The 21,017-nt window shown below is 50.0% G+C and overlaps 1 protein-coding gene across 1 annotated transcript in view; it reads left to right on the top strand.

The window, feature by feature from the left end:
* The window catches only part of KIAA1549L (KIAA1549 like), a gene marked incomplete at its 5' end in the record, with an annotated part of 272,381 nt that extends 252,375 nt beyond the window's left edge, over window positions 1-20,006 (top strand). The window contains 4 exon segments of the mRNA XM_046643105.1: window positions 10,068-10,165; window positions 12,482-12,630; window positions 13,777-13,928; window positions 18,752-20,006. Of these exon segments, the coding sequence (XP_046499061.1) occupies window positions 10,068-10,165; window positions 12,482-12,630; window positions 13,777-13,928; window positions 18,752-19,033 (681 nt within the window).
* Between the last annotated feature and the right edge of the window lie 1,011 nt (window positions 20,007-21,017).

Here is a 21,017-nt window from a genome sequence, read left to right on the forward strand (position 1 = left end):
GGGCTCTCATGGCATCTTCCACCCATGATCCGAGGCCTAAGCCTCTCAGTCCTCTGGGCCCAGGCGCACCGGAAGCCCTTACGTCCAACCACAACACATTTCAGAGCGAAGCTCCTTTCCCACTGTGCCTCCTGTGAAGGGCTGACCTCATTCTTCATGCACTGGTGGTTTCCCACCCACCATTTTAATGTCAAAACTCATCACAGAGCCGTATGTTGGGGAGTGTCTCCTGGTGGTTCAGAGCAGAGGCTCCGGAGCGGGTGGCTGGACTTGAAATCTCAGCCCTACTGCTCACTGGCCTTGTAATGGGGACATTACTACAATTCTCTGCAGGTAAAATAAAGAAAAATAGCCTACTTCCTAGGTCGTTGTGAAGATTAAACAGGTAGATATGAGTGAGGTACGAGAAGAGTGCCACGCACACGGTCCACGCCACGGGAGCATCAGTTGTGACCGTTTCATTAGTGGCGATTGCACCTCAGTATCTGAGAAGGCACCCAGTGACTGAAAGCTTCCATGATTTAAACAACAATTTTAATTAGTTTGCATTTCGTTCATCACTGTAGCATCTATATATATCTTATTGAAAAGGTGGACCTAGTTTTATAAGCCATAGGCCATAATAGACAATGCTTTGTGCATGTACAGATCCCACCATTGCAGTGGTCCATGCCGTCTCCCCATGGTGCTATGTAATTATGTAATTAAAGCCGACGTTTCTTGTCTCACTGTTGTTGGTACTGATCCAGGTGTCAGGTGTATGTTAGCTTACTTATTTAGCTGCAAGCCTCTGAGAGGGTACATATTTTATCCCTACTTTATAGATGAGGAAACTGGGGTTACACAGCTTGTTCAAGTCACACAGCCAGGAAGGGGCAGAGCTGGGGCCGCAGGCCAGGCAGCCTGGCGCCTGAGCCCGTGCTCTTAACCAGCATGCCGTTTGGCCTTGTGCTTTGGTACATTGCCTCTCCATTGTATTATTCCCTTCATTTGCAGTAGACTATTTGGGACACCTCGGGGCTTGTCAAGCCTTGTGATAACTTCATACCGCTGCCCCCCAAAGTCCATGTGACACAGGCGCTTAATGAATTGCTGTTATGCTGCATAACTGCATAGTGTGCACACTATTGTGAATTTCCTTACTGTTCTCCTTTGCTCCAGATCCCCCGTCCATGTCATTGGGATGGCTCCCCTTGACATTGCTCCTGGTCCGCTCAGCCTCTCTCTGTCGGTACCCTCTCTTTCAGTGTCAGTCTGTAGCCTAACCTTTCCCTGTGGATTAAGCTTTAGCTGGAGATATGGAAGTTTATTTCACATTGAACCTCTGGTGCAGGGGCAGCTGTGCTTAGGTGGGGTCATCAGCACAGCAAGGCTGTGTCCATAGGTTGGCAGGTACAGAATTTACATTTCGTGCATTCACTCCACAGTGGTCAGACCCCGGGAGTCTGACGCATGCCGATTAAGCTCACAACGGTGCTTTATTCTTATGAACACTAGCTTACAACCCTGCAGTGAGAAGCCAGATGGTCACCTGGGCCAGAGCACTTACATTTGCTGGTCATCATGGTCTTTCATTAAGTAGAAGTAAATTTGGGGAAAGTAAGACGTTATCAGAAGGAAGTCATCTTTCTCCGTCTGTGACACACAAACCCAGAGAGTGTGGTCAATAAAGGAAATAGGGTGAACACGGGAAATCGTTTTTGCATCCTATTTTCTGAGATATGGATGGAATGCAATGCAAAATTCTTAATATAATTTTTAAGCTAAAATAGGAAACTTTGGGGCTATGCCCAGATCTCAGGAAGATGAGTTTGCCTCTGCCATCAGGGTACCAATTTAATAGGCAATTAGTAGAAATCTGTCACCTTAAAATACTTTCCCATGACACTCATGTTATAGTTTCCACAATTACGCTTTTCTATTAATTGCCCATTAAATTGATACCCACTTTATGGGGGAAGAAGGGATTTTCTCTCTGAGCTTCAGACGACACCCTAGTCTCACTACACTCATCAGCACCTCTCAAGTGTCTGTCCCTGGGAAAAGCTGCCTGGATCCATTCTACGTTGATTCACACCAACTCAGTTTCACAGGCTCGTCCTTCCTGATCTTGTGCATTGGCCACAGCCCTGGATTTCCCCTCAGCCCACAGTTCAGTGGTGCTCAGCCACTAAGTGACCTCAGCCACTGACTATAAGTCTGAGTCTTAGAATCTTCAGCCATAAAGTGGTTGCGATAACAGGGCTGCTGTGAGGAAGAAATGAGAATCCATGTAAAATCCTCAGCACCTGTCTGGCACCTCGCGGCTCCAGTCCCTGGTAGCTGACGTTCGTCAGAGGGCTTCATCTGGTGCCCAGCACATCGAATTAGTCGATAGATGGTAGTCATTACTATAAAAAATTCTCCTTCTCATTGAAAGGAAGTGAGACTCATTTCATTTTCCCCCACTGGTTCTGTCCCTTTCCCTGACAGTTCTGAGCATCTTCTCTTCCTCCTGCTCTGTTACATTCTTTTAAGAGCATGCTCCGGAGCCCAGAGAAACTTCACTTCTTTCAAGACGATCCTCCAGAACAAACAGACCCCTCTGTATAGAGGCTAGATTCTGGGAATCTGTGAAGGGATCTGGGTTTCACAGAGAAAAACCTAAACAACCAGGATGAGTCTTCCAAGGACAGGCAAGAAGATGCCACAACCGATCCATTATGCCTCAATTTAACAAAGCCATCGAAAACTTTCATTTGGGACATATAAAAATTTAGATGGTATGTTTGTTGTAATTCAGGGTTGGCAATTGTACCAGGAAGGGCAAAAACATCAACATTATATACTTTAAAAATGAGGCCACAGGGGCTGGCCCAGTCATGTAGTGGTTAAGTTCACACACTGCTTTGGCGGCCCAGGGTTCACAGGTTCAGATCCCAGGCATGGACTACACGCTTCTCATCAGGCCACGCTGTGGCAGCATCCTATGTACAAAATAGAGGAAGACTGCTATAGATGTTAGCTCAGGGCCAATCTTCCTCACTGAAAATAAATAAATAAATAAATAAATAAATAAATGAGGCCAGCAACAAATGGAGGACTTGAGAAATAATACAACAGAGAGATGGGCATCAAACCAGAAGAATATCAAAGGCAGTTCTTTTGTTACAAAGGTTTCCTTTTGCCAACAACACATGTGGGCCATATTTTTATGAAAGGAGAAAATAGGTAACGATGCGCAGTAGAAATTATGATTCTTAACCCAAGTTCTTGCCAACCCCCCTTGTGCTATTATAATGTGGAAATCAACAGAAAAAGTGGCAGTTTAGAGTGATAACTATGATTACTTTTCGGCTTCAGAAAGGAAGCACGTCGCGCTCTGCCATGGGGCAGCTGAATGCACTCGGCCAGGCTGCTGGCGTCCATATGACAGGACAGGGGCCGCCGGCAGCCTGGGATTTCTGCAGCGCAATTCAGGAGACTCTTGATCCTATTTTACCCCTTGAATCTGTGAAGATATTGGACTCAACACCGAATGACCCGTCCAGTTTTGCTAGCAGCTGTAGTAGGTCTGTGTCAGGTGGAATGAAAACATCCTACAGCTTTCCTGTTGGTGTCAGAGTCGGGGATTCCGAGGAAGGGGGCAGAGGGAAAGCATCTCCCCACTAGAGGCTTTACGTGTGGAGCTGACAGTAATAGTAATAACAGCAACAGCAGCTGCCATCTAGCGAGCTCCCACTGTGTCCCAGACGCCAAGCTCAGTGCTACGTGGACATTCTTTCTTCTAATCCACCAACCATGCTGTGGGGTCAGTGTTACTATCTCCTTGTACTCAGTGAGGAAACTGACGCCTGGAGAAGGAAAGAAGCTTGCCCAAGGTTACACAGCCGGGCAGGGCGGGACTGAGGTTGGACCCGAGAGCTGTCAGCTTCCAAGCCACGCGCTTTCCTGCCCGGCCAGCTGAGCCGTGGGCATGTCCTCCAGGCTCTGATGAGAGCTCCAATCTCCCAACCTCAGGTGTGGCCTCATAAGGAAGCTTGCCTAGTCTGCAGGGATTTCGTCCATTCCTCTCACTGCCCTTTGTAAGGGAGACTATTAGGACGAAATTAAGAATTTTACCGTCTCTTTTCCTCCTCTCCTCTCAAAAACAAAACAAAACAAAACAAAAAGTCCCCTCCCTAAACCTTTGTTAATGATGAGATATGCAGACATAGCGGGTATGAGTTTGCATCCACCGCAATGCTTAGGTTCAAGAAATGTTACATTTCTTGTGTTTCTCCAAATACATTAGAATCTGCTCTGAGCTCCCATCTGGCCAGGTGGGTGGGAAATTCAATTATTATTGGGCTCCCTCTGCCTCTGGTTGCACAAAAGTCATCGGCAGTTTGGCGAAGCTGGAACACCAGAAGGTCTGCCCCAGGCACTGTGGGTGAGGATGAGCCAGCTCTCAGGAGTCCTTGAAGGTAGGTCACTCTTTCATACCTGGGCCAGCCTGGGCGTGGGGATCTTCACCTCTGGACTGCCTGAGAAATTGCCTTTGAAAACCAACTGAGTACCCAACATCTGGCAAATGCATACCCCTCTAAGCTTAGACAAATCATTCAAATGAGTAAAAACTAGTTTATACAAGAAGGCTGCATGGGAAGGGAGAGAGGGAAGGAGGAGAGGAAGTCTAGAGAATACTTATCCCAAGCTCAGGTGTGCAAGACACATAATCTTCTCCATGAACCAAAAGTTCAGTCTTGGTCAGTTCAGGGTGTCCCTCCCTATCCCTGGGTTAAGCTTCTTTTGGGGGTGGGGGCTACATGCCTGGTGAAAAGCATGGGGAGGGGCTGGAGACAAGCTTCAGTGCTGGTCCCAGTTTGTCCTCATCTAAAGACTCTGGCTGGCATCCCCAAGCAGCCCTTGTTTCCATCTGGTCTCCACGTGTTAGTCTAGGTAGAGCACAGCTGTGTCCTTGTCCTCCCGCATACAAGCCCTCTCCAGACCCCTCCCCCTTCCCAGGCTTGACGTGCTCATTCTCTCCCTGTCTCTGTCTGTCTGTCTCTCTCTCTCTGTCTCTGTCTCTCCTCTCTGTCTCCCTCTCCCTTTGTCTCTCTCTCATGCAGACACACACACACACCCCTGGCCCTCTGTCCTCTCTAGCAGCTTCCTCATATTTATCCCCCTCCCCGGCCCCCTAGAGTGAAGCAGGACCCAGAGGCCCGTCTCAGACCATCAGTGGGCCATCTTCAGTGGCTGTGGCCTTCCTTTCCTGGGGCAGGAAGGTGGGGTGCCTCCACTGCTTGGGGTGGGGGAAGGCCCTGGATTTAAGGAACTGTGCTGGGGGAAAGCCTTGGTTACTACAAGGACTATATCAAAATATTACCTGTCTGAGAAGGAAGGGAATGTCACTTATGGAGCATCTGTGTTGTATGCCAGCCATTACACTGGCACACAAAATGATTCTTTCACACAGACTTTGAGTGGGGGTATGATACTGTTCCTTTCATCACCTGAGAAAGCAGGCACAGAGAAGATAAGTTGCTTGAGGTCAAGCAGCTGGTAAGGATCAAAGCCAGGATTCAAATTCAGTTTTGTCTGACTCCAAACCCATGCCCTCTGCGCCACACCACACTTAGCTCAGAGTCGCGAGACAGTGTCCCTAACTAGCTGTGTGATTCTGGACAAGTCAGTTTATCTCTCTGGGCTCAGTACCCCCCTCTCTTAAGGTAAGGGGTATGGTCTCAGTGTCTCCTGCTCTCTTTCCAGCTTGAAGCTTCTATGATTCCCGAGGCCCCAGAAGCCTCCAGTATTGCTCTGTCAACAGTAGCTCTTGGTGACCTGACAGATCAAGATAAGCACTGGGTTTTCAACACGGGATTAGTTTTCAATTACCAAGCAACTGTTTTTAGCTAAATAAGAACTGTTTTCAACTAAATAAGAGCTATCCTTCTGGAAGATTCTACTTCCTTCCCTGGGATGCAAAGTTATTTATAGCTACATGTGGCCTTGAGTGGACACGTGTTCTGACTGGAGCAGCATTCTCAGGAATGTCAGCAGGAATGGAAACATGGGCGCCCCCACTCTGACCTAGGGCTGACTTGCTGGCCCTGCACAGGGCCTTCAATGAGCGTGGGTTGGCTTTGTCCTGCCAATTCTCCTTCCTCCCCCAAGGCAAAGCCTGAGACCCCCGACCTGCTCCTTCAGCCTCAGGCTGCCCCCTTTGACCTATTGCCTCTGTGGTGCTACCTTTGAAGTTGATCTTGACCAGATTCCTCCTCCTTGAAGGATGCACATGCACAAGGAGGGACCAGCACACAGTGGGTCTCACTTGGGCCCATTCTCCACTGGGATTGGTAGAGAGGATGGCCCTGACCCACCCCCCTCACCCCTACCCAGGGACACCAGGACTGGAACTTTGAAAAAACTCTGGCCACCTTCTTTCCTTCTGCTTTACAACCCAACTTCTGAGCCCAGAGTGTCCTCCTCTAGTCACACCCTGGCTCTTTCCACCTCAGAGATCTGAGACCTGCTTACAGAGACTGCCTTCAGTTCTTAGTCTCTGAACTCTTTCCTAGCCAGAGGGCAGGGATCCCAAAAGATGGTGTCCTTGGGCCCCAAGCTGGACAGCTCGCAGCCACTATCCTGGAACTGGGTACTTGGAACCAGGCAACTGTTTTGAGCAATGGCTTCCAGTGGGATCCCAGTCACAAAGCAGCCAGCAGAAACCCAGGTTCCAAATACAAGAGAAAGGAGCCAGAAGGCGAAACCAGGAGGACTTTGAACCATGAGGAACCTGCACAGGGGAGGAAGGAAGACACTGTGTGTGGTTCCCTCAGCCCTCGAACACAGGGCACAAGCTGCCTTTTTGCTTTGTCTATAGCCCCTGTGGCTGCCCCAGGGCCCTGAGGCTATAGCCCAAAAGGAGCTCATCTCCTGTGCAGTCTTGTTTTGTACCTGGAAAAATCTTCCAAAGAAAGGAATTGGTTTGATACTTGTCCAGAGTTCAGAACTTTTAATCAACTCTTTTGGTGAACTGCCACAGCGCAGACACAGGCATAGAAAGCTTTGTCTTAGCTAGAAAACTGTGCTCACCACAGAATAAGCCTTCCAGGAACCAGGGATAAAATAGGTTGTCTGTCTCCTCTACTGAGTGCCGTGAGAGGCCGGAAGAGAGAAGAAGGGCTATGAACCCTTTCTCTATTTTGGGAAAGGCATGTCCTTACTTGTTGGTTTATTGATGATAATGGAATGCAAAGCTGGAAGGACATCCAGGACAATGATTTTCAAATTCTCTGCAAAACCTTACGGTTCAGGGATGTTCCCAGGGTGTCATCATGTAGGTAAGCAAGGGAGGGCTGCCCTCCCGCCCAGCTTCAACCAGAGAAGCTCTGCTTTAATCTGGTCATGTATTTGGGTTACGTCAAAATTGTTTCATGGCTAGAGAAATGTTTGTTTGGAAGCCAGTGTGCTACTCCAATGCCTTATTTCACAAGGAAAACAGAAAACAAAAAAATGAGGTGCAGAGACTGAATGACATGTCCACAGAGAATGAATGGCTGAATCAAGATGAGAGCCTGGGGTCTCCTGGCTCCTGGTTCACTCAGCATTCATTCAGCAAATGGTCAGTTTAGCACTGCTGGGTGTAAAGCATTTTGCTTGGTAAGGTAGGAGTACCAGGACGAGATGGTTGCTGAACCCCAAGGAGCTCAGGGTCTACTGGAGCTTAAGATTTGGCTCCCCGAATACTCCCTTAGCATCCGTAGTCTACTGATGCTCAAAGGGGAAATGCAGAATGGTAGTGCTGCTTTTCGTATTGATGTAGTTGGTACCTCTAGATCTGGGCAAATGATTTCTTTCATTCTTGTTCTGGAAAGTTAGTATTGCTGGTATACTTGTAGGCTGATAGTTATTTTCTCTGAGCACTTCACATTCTGTGATCTTCCAGGTGCTATTGAGAAGTCGTCTGCCAGTCTAATTGCCATCCCTTTGCAAGTGCCTTTTCTCTCTGGCTGCTGTTAAGATCTTCTCTTTGGCTTTGATATTTTATCATTTCGTACAAGGTGTCTAGGCTTCTCTTTATTTTACTTATTCTGCTTGGAATATATTGTACTTCCTAAAACAATTAATTTATTGATTTTATCAATTCTGGAAAATTCTTAGTCGTTACTTCTTAGTAATTTCTTCAGTTCCATTTTCTAGTTTTTAATAAACTCTCTCTTCATCTGTGACAAATCTGTTACTTAATTCCCCTATGTTGAGTGTTCTGTTTCAGTAATTCCATTTCATTTCTAAAAGTCCTGTTTGTTCTTTTTCAAATCTACCAGATCATTCCTGATAGTATCTCTGTCTGGTCAATTTTTTTTAAAAAACATTTCTTCTGTTGTTATGTTCTGCTTTGTATCTGGAAATTTCAAACTCTCAAGTCCCTAAAGGTCTAAATCTGTTGTTTGTTTTTTCTGACTTTCATGCATGTTTTCTGGTCTTTGATTATGAGCTCCTGGTTGCTTCATCTTAGTCTGTGCTGATCGCGAGAGCCTACTTTAGAGATATTCCCCCCAAAGAGGACCCACAGTCGCTTCCGCCTGAGCGCTACCAGCCTCCTCCTGCCTGGAGGACCACTGTCAGCCCCTTCCAGGCTGGCAGTGAGTGAGTCTCGGGTTCACCTGCCTCGCCTTGCCCCATCCCAGGCTTGATCTCTTGATTGATGGCCAATATGGCATTTGTCTTCCAGGCAACCCCACCCCCTTTGCTTACTCCTCATTAGTTCCACCTCTGGTTTCAGCTCATGGTTTTATTTAGTTTGCTGAGGTGTGTGGGGTGGGGGTGGGGTGGTGGGGTGGGGTTTGTGGGGGGGTTTTGAGATTTCCCTTACATCTTGCAATTCCCCCAGTGCATGAAAAGGTATGCTTCATCCAGGATCTAGTTATGTAGTGGGTTAGCCCTTACAAGTGTGTGGTCTGCCAGATGCAGGAGGGAGAAACCTCATTCTGTTTAAAGGATCCTATTTATGGAATCCCTCTACTGCTGCTTTTTATCCTGTTGCCTTTGGGTTTAAAGTCCTGTCATCTTGTTCCTCGAGAGATCGGTAGGCCATGATACCTAAAGAAAAAGATGAATGAGAAGCACAAGTTAAACTTTGCCTTCCCAGAGAGCATGTATAGATTTTTTCTAGCTAAAGAAGGCTCTGGCCTGGCTCTCTGGTCCTGTCTCTGACCGTTTTCCTCTTATCCCCTCATGTGTTGGTTAAAGTCTTCACTTTTGTAACAGTTCCAATGCGTTATCTTTGAATAGATTGCAAGATACTTACACATATACTGAATTGCCAGGTCTTCTTAGCACCCCTCTGAGCAAGGCATCCTTTCCCCATTTCAGAAGAGGACACTGAGGCCCAGAGAGGTCACCTGACTTGCTTAGGGACAGAAAGTCTATTCATCAGCAAAGCAGGCCCTCCGCCCATAACTCCTGACTCCAGATCCACTGCTTTCCCCCACCAGACCTGCTTTCCATGAAATGCAACCAATAATTCATTCATTCATTCCTCTCATATTTATCGATCATCTGTGACATACCAGGCGCTGTTCCAGGCCTGAGGAGGACGTAGCTGACAACCAAGCCCCTGCCTCATTGCAGTCTAGCAGGTGGCAGATAATAAGCAGGCATTGATATAATAAAATACCAAAGTAACAATTGCCATGACGAAAAATAGCGCAGGATATGGAGACAGATAACATGGGGCTCTAGGGAATCTGGGGCTGGATGGATGAAGTAAAGGAGGGAGCCCTGGGGACATCTCAGGGGAAAGCGTCCCAGGGAAAGGAACAGTTTGTCCGAAGGCCGGAGGCAGGAGAGAGCTTGGTGTGTCTAACAACAGTTGAAGGACTGTGGCTGCAGTGGCCAAGCAGAGGGGCCAGTGATGGGAGATGAGAGAGCAGACGCAGCTGGGAACATGTTAGGAAGATCGAAGGGCCAAGTTTGAAGGGGGAAGAAAAGTCTGACTCTCGGAAGTTTGCTTCCTTTTAGTTAGGAAGAGCCTGTGTGTTGATCAACTCTGAGTTTTAACCCATCTCCCCCCCCCCCCCATTTGCTTGTCTCTTTCACAGGCCTACAGGTTTTCCCAGCTTCCTGAAATGGTCGTGGGCTCTCCCCCTCCTCCTGTACCTCCCCGGACTGGCCCTGTCGCGGTTGCTTCTCTCAGGCGGTAACACATTCCTTTCTTTGCCTTGTTTGGGATATTTTGGAAGGATTTGGTCCAGTGTACCCTGATCTGACAGACTTCCTTCGTGCCCCACCCCACAGGCTGCATCACCTGGACAGACAACCATGTGCCTGGGGCACCCCGAGTACCATGAAGGAGGTGGGGGCCTCAGAGAGTTGACCAACTTTCTTGTCATTTTAAATAGAAAGCCCTGTAGAACTCACAGTTGAAGAGACCCAAGGTGGACTTCCCCATCTACTGAGAGCCCTGTATCCTGACCATGAACATCTAAAAGTCACTCCAGCTCGGGCCACTGCAATGACTACCTCAAGTCTGGGTGCCTCCTGCCGTGTGGGTGCACCCAGAAGTCCCTTTGCTATAACAGGGTGGTGTCCGAGAGGCCAGGGAGTAGTGTGTCTGGGCACCCACCCCAACTCTTGACTTCCAAGATGGGGAGGCTGAAAGCACGTGAATCAGATATGCCAAGTGTGAGCAAATGCTCAGCATTCTCTTTGCTCTGCAATGATACCAAAAGCACACATTTTAAATAAAGATAGACAAGAAACACAAAAGCCGTGAGCACTGGGAGAGTTGGCGTGTCCCGGCTGGGAGAAACAGCTGTGCCCGCTGCCCCAGCCCTCCTACCACAGCCTCCCCACGACATTTGGGTCACAACCTGTCTGTAGACCACAGGTCTAGACTTTCTGAAAACGGTGAAGAAAGATGAGTTGCCCTCAGAAACGACCCTGCCCTCATTTCCAGCGGTCAGAATGCCAAGCTGCTGTAGACACCACCTCTTGACCTCAGGCCAACTCAGGGTGGATGGGAAGCAGCAGACCAGGGTTCCATCCAACCTGCCAGAAACCTGCTGTGTAACTCCAGGCAAGCTGGCTCCCCTGTCTGGTCCCTGTTTCCTTATCTGTAAAATGAGGGCAGTGGCCTAAACGGTCTCAAAGGCTGTGGGATTCCTCAAAGGGGGCTGAGTGTATAGGGCAGAACCCAGAAGTTTCCCTGGGAAGAGTTTTCTGGCTGAGTAGCAGATGCCTGGAAGAGCATGTGGGGAGCCAGGGGAAGCCAGAGCTGTGGGAGGGAGAAGGCGGGAGGAGGAGGTAGGATGGAGAAAGGAAGGGAGACCCCCCCCCCAACTCCTGAGCATCCAGCACCCCCCGTGTATGGTCAGATCCTCACACCCTCTGTGTTTACCCGCCCTGGGGAGGGGCAGGGGCTTCTCAGTTGCTCTAATGGGTCTGGATGGGAGGAACGTCACATTAGCCGTTTGCCGCAGATTGGCTAAAGGCCAGCATCTATTTCACTTCTTCTCTCAACTGTCAGTCCCCTCCCATGTCCTTCTGCACCATCTGTCATCCTTGCCAAGTATCAGGAGGTCACTGGCCTCCATCTAAACCCAGAGCATTAGACCTTTGAGATGGGGTCATCCTCCCATTTCATTTTACAGATGAGGAAACTGAGGCTCAGAGAGGGGAAGGGGCTAGAACACAGACCTCTGCCTCCCCATCTGGGCCCCTTGCTGTGGCTCTATTCTACTTTTACTGTGACAGCCCCTCTTCTGCTCAGAGGGGTGGCCCTGTGGGCTGGCAGCCTGCCACCTGCTGTGGCTGCTTTAGTTTTCCTCCATTTTAATTTTAGGAGGGCCTGAGGTCCCTCTGTGAAAGGGAAGAGACACTGGCCAGTACCCTTTATAACAGGGGAGAGGCTGGTGCCACCCAGCACAGGCTGCCCCCTTCTTATGTGGCCTTCTGAGCACTAAGTGGAAACATGATGGTTAAATGGGCTGGATTCTCTGCTTACCTTGAGACCAAAAAAAGAAAAATTGTGTCTCTCATTCATAATGCCCAGAAAGTGCTGGGGCCCTGCTCTTGCTCTCTGCCAATAGCAGCAGGGACCATGGTCCCCAGCCCTCGCGGGGTCACCAGTCCTGGTGTCAGCAGGGGGAGCGACCACGCTCCAGACAGAGCTTTCTCGTTGGCTGATCATGATGTCATCACCTCCCAGGTCAACCACCCCCAGCTCACACCCGGCGATAATTACTTGGCTTATTTCTATGTGGAAATTAAGTGTTATACTCCCCAGGGACGCAAGAGCCACCCTCAGAGGAGCACTGACCTTGAATATCTAAAAGTGGTTCCAGCTTGTCCACCATGGTGGCCGGCTGCTACAAGTTGGGCACGTGGCCCCTTTGTTATCTGGGGTGAATGCAGGCCTGAGGACCCCTCCACCCTCGGGGGGCTTGGAGGCCATGCGTCCCCAGGTGGCGCGTGCGGGGACCTGGTCCCTGATGCAACCCTGTGCCCTGCGCAGGTCCACCTCGGACGTGGGCAGCAAGACCAGGATGGCCGAGGCCGTGGGGGCCGAGCCCGCCCAGCTGCATGACAGCGCCGCCTTCACGCAGGTGTCCCGAGGCCCCGTGTCCGTGGCCCAGCTGGACCAGTCGGCTTTAAATTACTCAGGTGGGCCAGAGGGGACAGCTAGAGGGAGCCGCGGGGATGGGCCCAGCCCTGCGCCCCAAATCCACACTCTACCTCACCTCCACCCTATGCAGTCAGAGCCGCTGCATTTGCGGGTCCCCCATGACCTCAAGAGCCCTGCTAGAAAAGCTACTGCTTTATTTCTTATAAAGATCTGAAATCTGGCAAAATATTAAGATATATTACAGTCGAGGTATATGTTGACATTTTGCAAGACTTCAGGGTTTTTTTAAGTTACAAATACCTTTAAAGCATTACAGATACAGCTGTCCATCCCCATCGCATTCCCCTTCTCCCCAGAGGTAATCACGGTCCTCGAGTCGTGCCTATTAACTTTTTGCTACACATGTATGTATATACAACAGTATATATTAATGCTTTATGTGTTTTAAATTTACATAAGTGATGTCAAGCTATACGTTTCCTTCTGCACTTTATTTTCTTGACTCAGCGTTTTCAAGACTTCTGCAGGTTGCTCCATGCAGAGATCTAGTTCACGCCTTTAAACTGCCGCACGGTTTTCTATTCTACTATAAGCCACAGTTTATCCTTTCCCCTGGTGAGGGAGGTATTGGTAGTTTGCAATTTTTTGCTATTTTACAAGCAATACTGAAGCGAACATTGAGGTGTGTACATGCCCTAATTGGTTTTTTAGTTTATTCAAACCATACCTTTTCGGCTTAAACTGCAAGCACCCATGTGTCAACACTTATTAAAGCCCTCACTGTGTCCCACCTCACAGGAGTTCCACAGTGGATCCACTCCTTTTGGCTCCTTTTCTTGGCTTTTTGAAAATACTCATCCTCCTGGGAGGTAAACACCTGAACACAGGGTCTCCTTTCCTCTTGCCAGAGGCCAGGGTGTTGGAATGGGGATGAGAGACTTCGAGAGGGCTGAGTGAGGGGAGTTGAGTTATCACTTCTCTGGAAAGCTAGGTCTGAGTCACAGCACATGTTGCCTTGTTACTGACTGGGCAGGTGAGCAGGGCCTGGGCTGCAGGTGGACGTGGCTGCCTCCCCCTCCCCCTCCCCCAGTGCTGGCTTCCCACCCCTCACCCCCCAGCCCTTGTGCAGATGTCGGCCGTGGGCAGGGCGCTGTCCTAATCTCGCCTATCCACCTCCATGCCAGGTAATACGGTGCCGGCAGTGTTCGCCATCCCGGCTGCCAACAGACCTGGCTTCACCGGCTACTTCATCCCGACTCCTCCTCCGTCCTACAGGAGCCAGGCCTGGATGTCCTACGCAGGGGAGAGTGAGCTGCCGAGCCAGTGGGCCGATTCGGTGAGACCCTGCTGACTCCCTCACCACTCCACCTGCTTGACGAGTTTCAGGGAGGCCAGCACTGAGAGTGCTGTGATCTCAGCCCCTGCAACTTCAGGAGCCGTGTGGCAAGGCCGGGTGTCCTTTGACAGAGGAGCCTGAGACCTCTCTTCTAGTCCAGGTTCTACCTCCTCCTAGCAGGCTGACCTTAATCAAATACATTTTTATAATAACTACTACCATCTTTTGAGTGTTTCTATGTACCAGACACCATGTTGAATGTTTTATTTATGTCATCTTATTCAGTCTTCACAACATCCTGTCGGGTGGGTGTTGTTCCCGGGATGCACCCCTTCTCAGATGAGGAGAAGGAAGCCTCGGCCGGTGACATGGCTTGTCTAAAGCCACACTGCTTTAGCAAGGCACTAAGCCCAGAATTCAAACCTGCGTCTGGATGGCTCCAAAGCCTTTACTAAATTTGGAGTGTTTTTTGGCTTTAAAATTCTGTAAACATTTTAGATGAAATACCGGAAAACGAAGTCTTCACCCCCCAAACTGGATGACCTCACAGGTGGATCCTGAGGCTTTCTGCCTGACTTCTACCCGACCACTGCCTTGCGTTGGCCCCTGGTTTCTTCCTTCATTACAAGTAGGAGTATATGGCACAGTGGACCTGGCTCAGCCTGGACCAAAGAGGGCAGCAACTCAGTGGACCCAGAAGTTCACACCCAAACCTGCCTCTGAGTCACCAGTTAAGGGCTGCTAAGTGAAAAAACCACGCAAACGAGAATAGCACAGTGAAGGCTCCGGAGTGGGCTGCCCTGCTCTTGATATGAGATTGTCCATCGTGGATAAGAAAGGCAGGCTGAGACAGGGGGCCTGGTACTGTCTGCCGTGTTAGGGTTTGGTCTTAGCATTTGGAACACATCCTAGATTTAGGAAACATGTTGACACCCAAGACCTGGATCATCTTTCTTTCTGTCCAAACCCCTGGGGTCCATACTTTCTATTCCTACAAGTTCAACTCAACCTTAGCTTTTGTGTCTATTCTTATTGCAGTGCTGTCACATCTAAGCAACACCATCAGGGGTAAAACTATCCTACATGTATTAATTTTGCTGATGATCACAGCTTACCCCTTTAATTTCCAAAATATTTGAAAATATATGCCATCTTGCCTTAAAAAAATTGTGGAATTGGGGCCAGCCCCATGGCCTGGTGGTTAAGTTTGACACGCTTGGCTTCGGCAGCCCAGGTTTGGATCCCAGGTGTGAACCTACACCACTTGTCGGCAGCCATGCTGTGGTGGCATCCCACATACAAAATAGAGGAAGATTGGCACAGATGTTAGCTCAGGGCAAATCTTCCTCAGCAAAAAAATAAGTAAAATTCTGGAGTCAGTTATATCCTTCTCCTCTTCTTCCTTAAAAGAGGAACATAATTTAATTTGTCCTTAACACATAATTCAGTATCATCGTTATGGCTCGCTATGCTAACGTGACACTTGTGAGATGGGTCCTGACATTGTGTCGGAGTATTGCACCTACCTCAAACGTCTCCAAACTACTATAGCGTTTGGAGTTATTACAAGGCTCAGTGTGGTTTTTCTTTCCCTGAGCTTGCTCCCAGCAGGCACTTTATATTGGTGTTAGTGTCCCCACTTCCAGAGATATACTCACCCTAAATATGCTTTTCCTGATATGCTGTCATCTGCACACGAGGTGGTCTGACATCCTCAGAGTTGTTTGCCGAGCTGGAACAGGTCAGCCCCGGAGCGCAGCAGCGGGCCCTGCCATCGGTCTGCTGTCTTCGTGTGGCCTCTTGGTGCCTGGGGGCTGTCCACGGCCGCTGTGCGCCCTTTGCTGTGCTCAGCCGTCTAGACGGCTGAAATCACTGGTGTGAGCTGATCAGGGCAGGGCTCATTTGACTCCTTAATTCCACTCAAGTCTAAACACAACGTGTACTTTTCAGAAAGTGGATGATAGTTAACTTGTGCTAATGAGGCAGGAAACCTGCAGCTGTGTGGGCTCACCCTCTGGGTGCAGAGCCCCCTGGGTATTCTGAGGAGTCAGCAGAGGTATTTCCCAAAACCCTGGCTCTTGTCCTCAAGACACTTACAGACGAGAGCTTAGCCAGGCTTATGGCAACATCCAGATGCCGTTGGGTTCATATTGCCTTAAATATGAAGGAGAAGGAACCCAGCAAATCAACAGCTCACCTTCCCGACAGGATGCCTCTGTCATTCTGGGCTTGTCCTCTCAGTGTGAGGGCAAGCTAGTTTCCTATCGGTTGTTTTGAAGAGGAAGGTGATTGCTGCAGCCTCCATCGGGCAGAGATATTGCGCACCCTCCGCACCCGTGTGAGGAGGAGGAGCCCCAGCTCCTTTGGGTGTCTGACCTTCCTGATCCCGGGTATTCAGATGTAAGCAGCTGGCTTGGATAAATCACCTGGGACTGGGTTGACAGAGAGGTGACATCTGTGGTGCTGGATGGAGCCGGTTGGAGGGGCTTCCAGGCCCAGCAGGAAAGTGTGCTGTGGTCCGTAGGTGATGCCTGCCATGGGCACTGGCTGGGGAGGGAGTGCTGTTTACCAGCCCTGGATTTTAGCTGGCAAGACGTGATGGCTCCAGCCTGCGTCCCCCGTAGGGAGGGGGAGCTTCTCGTCTTCTCTGCATATTGCCCTGCAGCCTCTCCAGGGGAGCCGCGTGTCCCTGGCCTGTCCCAGCACCAGCACCAAGATGCTGGAGGCCGCAGAGCTGGGGGGTCTCCGAGCTGGACACGGACTCTCAGCTCCAGCTGAGCTTGAAATGCTGGGAAAGCAGACGTGGCCGCTTCCCTCACAAACAGATGGCACTGGCTCATCAGCCTTCGACGATTTCAGACCGTGCTCTTCAGAGCCCTGGGCTCTGAGAGGCTCCCTACTGTGTGCCGTGTGCAGTTCTGGGCACTGGTGCACGGCACTAGGCGAGTGACACCCAGTTCTGCCATCAGGAACTCGATGGCCTGAGACAGGCGATGACATCCGAGTGGTGACTGTTACGCTGGGGAAGATGCACAGAGGCCCTCACAGGGAGCCCTGCTGAGACAGGGCTGGGGAGTGTCTCCCGGCAGAAGGGAAGTTTGAGCTGAGACCTGACCTGCAAGTCCTACGTCCCGGCCTTGGCTCTCTGTTACCCCAATCACCTGGGTATTCCCAGCGCTTGAGGCCCAAGGACTCGGACAGTCCAGCTGTGGTTTTCCTCTACGATGAGGTGAAATATGCCAGCCCTCGTGGGCAGGGACCCACCATGAGCACCTGTCTGCCAGTTGGTCTTTCTTCACCAGGTCTTGTGGGGAAATAAAGCCCAGACTTGGGATGTCCATCTCATTCCTTCCTCCCTCTCACGGGTCCTCGCCAGCTCTCACCTGGCCTCTTGCAGCATCCTCAGAAGCCATCTCCTCGCGCCCTCCTGAGGGCTCACCTCCAGAGCCTCCTTTCTAGAATACAGACCTCCCTCTCTCTGCCTGGCGCCCCTCGGGGCTGTGTCTCAGAAACCTGTCCCCTCCGGAGGGGTTGTTGGAACATCTGGCGGGGAGAGGTTTGGGCTGCTTGCTTCCTACACATTCGCCCATACAAAGTTTCTGCATCATCACCCAGGCCCATCCCACTGCACCCTTACCAGGCCCAGGGGAGCACCTCGTAGGGAATGGGATCATGCTCCAGTCCTCAGAAGTGTGCCATGGAAAACCTAACTCTGAAGCCTGGCATTCAGCAGCTTTCTGATCTGGCCCTGCCTGTCTGTCTTTCCTGAGCTTCTCCCACACCCCACATACCCTCTCTAGTAGGAGCCAACTCACCCAGCCTCCCAGGGTGCACCATCCTCTAGGCAACCCATGACCTTGCGTTTGCTTCCCTCCCTCCGCCCGCCTGGAACACCCTCCCACCTGGTCTCCCTGGCCACAGCCTTCCAGACCCAGTGAAGCTGCTTGTCCCCCAAAGCCACCCAACTGCCCTCCCCGCCACCCGCCTGCCCTGTTCGCTGCAGCACCCTGTGCTTATCCTGTGTGCTCCAGGGCACTCATCCCGCAGCGCGCCTGCCCGCATTCTGGGAGAGAGAGGCCTTTGTGGACGACCCAGGACAGCATCCCCACATGTGGTGCTGTTTCTCTGGGAAAGTCAACCCCGAATCCCAAATCAGTGACCTGTCTTTAGTGCTAGAAGTGTCCGTGTATTTAAGCATAGAACTGTGCATCTTACACTTTTAAAGAAAAGAGAAGAATTTTTCGAGAAACCAAGATTGTATTCCAGATGGAAAATGTTCTAGTGCAGCGGCTGACTCCCAGCCCTTGGAGACAGCTGCTTGAAGTGTGTCTCAGCGGCTTGTTACCTGTGTCACCTGAGACTGTGGCACTCTTTGCTTCAGTTCCCTCTTCTGTGAGATAAGAATAATAATACATAGCTCCTAGGCTGTTGCTTGGAGAGTGAAATATGATCACATGTGGGAAGCCGTCAGCCCAGGGCTCATTCAGGGTCAGCGATCATGTCAACAGTCAACCTCTGAGTCCCCTGAGGGCAACAGAGAACAACACTGTTCGCTAAGCTGTGCTTACGTTCGAAAGCTGGCCGGGTGGGTTCAGATGTGGACTCAGGGATGTTCCAACTGTTGGCAGCAAGGTTTGAAACCCCATTTAATCACCCAACTAGCATATCCAGGGACTGTATCTGCACTGTATGGTACGTGGCCTCCATTTTCTTCTGAATCTCTTTCCTTGTCCTCAGTGCCTTCCTGCTTCCAGTATCAAGTGTGTCCGGTGGCTTGAGCCTCTTCCTAACCCCGTTCTCTTCTCCTCCGACCTCCCCTGCAGGTCCCCCTCCCAGGGTACATTGAGGCCTACCCCCGCTCACGGTATCAGCAGAACTCGCCCTCCAGGCTGCCCCGCCAGTACAGCCAGCCGACCGGCCTGCACCCCAGCCTGGAGCAGGCCCCGACGCCCTCAGCGGCCGCCTCACAGCAGAGCCTGGCAGAGAATGACCCGTCCGAGACGCCACTCACCAACATCTCCACGGCGGCCCTCGTGAAGGCCATCCGGGAAGAAGTGGCCAAGTTGGCCAAGAAACAGACAGACATGTTTGAGTTCCAGGTCTGACGCCTTCGCCCTGAGGGAATTCCACACTCTGAGGAAGCCATCTGCGGGTTTCTCAAGCCTAATGTGTCAGGACTTGAGACACAGACAATGTATGAGTCTGTCTCACCCTCAGTTTCTGAAAAGGTGAACAGTAGGGCTTCTGGGAAACAGGAAAGATCTTGAATGACATGCCTCTTGGCTTGTTCAACTGATTGCAGGTCAAGGAGTCCCTGCATGGGACCATCCGTTTGATATTCTGTTGTGTTAAATGTTTGAACTGTGGGCGTGTTTCCCTATGGAGCCTTAGTCACGAGAGGCTGTCTCATCTGAAGACTCCTGTCCACTGCCACATTTTAATAAAACACCAGGATGGGGAGCACAGAGTTCTGTCTGCGGTGACCTCTGCACGTTAACTGTTTGTGTGTTGAGGGCAGTGCAAGCGTGCGATGGAGCTGCAGCCTGGACTCGCCCTTCTCCAGCTCTGACTGCAACTGTTAAAACCACCTCCAGTCTGCAAGGGAGGCACCGACTCCAGCCAAGAAACTTGAGTCCTTTTCTTTTAAAAGTTCATATTCAAAGTCAAATGAATTGGATGAAAGTCAATACTGGCAGTGCCCGCACTTATAAATAGTCCTAACTCTTTTTTCTTTCATTAATTAAACAAAGGCCCGGAAAGAGACAAGATGAGAGGGAATGGTGGGCTCGTGTTGGCAGGTTTGGAAGGCGCTGTAGAGTACCCTCCAACTGAAAGAGGATCAGCGCGCAGTGCTTTTAGGACCCTACAAAAGACAAACAGGTATTTGTGGAGGTTTTTCTTTGCCCTGCAATGGAGGTGGCCTGAAAACGAAGCTTCTCTCTTTGGGGGGATAATAGATGCATCGACGTTTACAAGAAAATCTGTCTCTTCAACAATGATGTCCAGCTTGTGCTGCTGAGTGATACAAAAGGAGATGGTAATTGATGCCTCTTGGAAGCAGGCATGGTGGATCCACAGCCTCCCCAGGCTGAGGCCTCTGTTTATAGAAGCTTCTGAATGTAGAAAATCTATTGATTTATGTTTAAATGTAAATAACATTTTAAAATGTGTATGGAGTTCGCCGGTCCCCTCCCTCCCCACTCCCCGTAGTTAATGGACACAGAGAACGTTTGCTGAAATGACACAGCTGCTGACCTTGTGACCGTGGTGTTGCCCATCACCATGGTGGGCGTGGCGTGGGGGTGGACATGGCCTCAAAACCCTGAGGCCCCAGCCGCGAACTGTCAATGCAAAAGCAAAACAGCTGCTGCCTTCCGGTAGCCCCAGGGGAGGGGACACTCTGGTTCCTCCCCAGCTTTGGGAGCTGTGCGCAGTGTTGGGGGCTTGAGTGGTGTCTGTTGGAGAGCAAGGTCCTGTGCTGCCTTCACCCATGATCTGTCTGGCTTCAGCTGCCTCCATTTCCTCTGAGCCCATCTTTCCATTCTCCTCCTGAGTTTCTTTGGTCTTTACTGAGAGAAGAAGGTAGAAATTTAAAGCCTGAGCGAAGAGTAGGAATGGAAGTGATTAGAATGGGAGATGCAAACTGTCAAAGCACAGACTTTTCCAAGAAGCTGTTTTTATTTCCCAGTGGCAAACAGCCCTTTCAGGAATGTTCCAGAGATGATGTGTCATGGAGTCCCCAAACTGGTCTCTTGTTTGGATGATATTAGGTAGTATCCTTTTGGTATGCTGGTTGATCTTTCATAGTGTTAGTTTTTTGTTACTTAAGAAAAAAATCAGCTATAAATAAAAAGTATTTTTGTAATTTCCATGTGTATATATGGTATATTTCTACCAATGGCCAGTTGTCATAGTCCAAAACCTAGATCAGCTTGCAAAACACTGTGGACAGTGCAAGATTTTATTGACAGATTAACACAATGCCTAAGTCTATCCAAATAGGTATGCACTTGAATGAACAAAGAGCCAAAGAAACTCAGCCTTTCCATGCAAATGATATGAGTCCGATAAAGTCAGCTACATTGTCCC

Source organism: Equus quagga, chromosome 17, assembly GCF_021613505.1.
Source record: "Equus quagga isolate Etosha38 chromosome 17, UCLA_HA_Equagga_1.0, whole genome shotgun sequence".
NCBI classification, from domain to species: domain Eukaryota; kingdom Metazoa; phylum Chordata; class Mammalia; order Perissodactyla; family Equidae; genus Equus; species Equus quagga.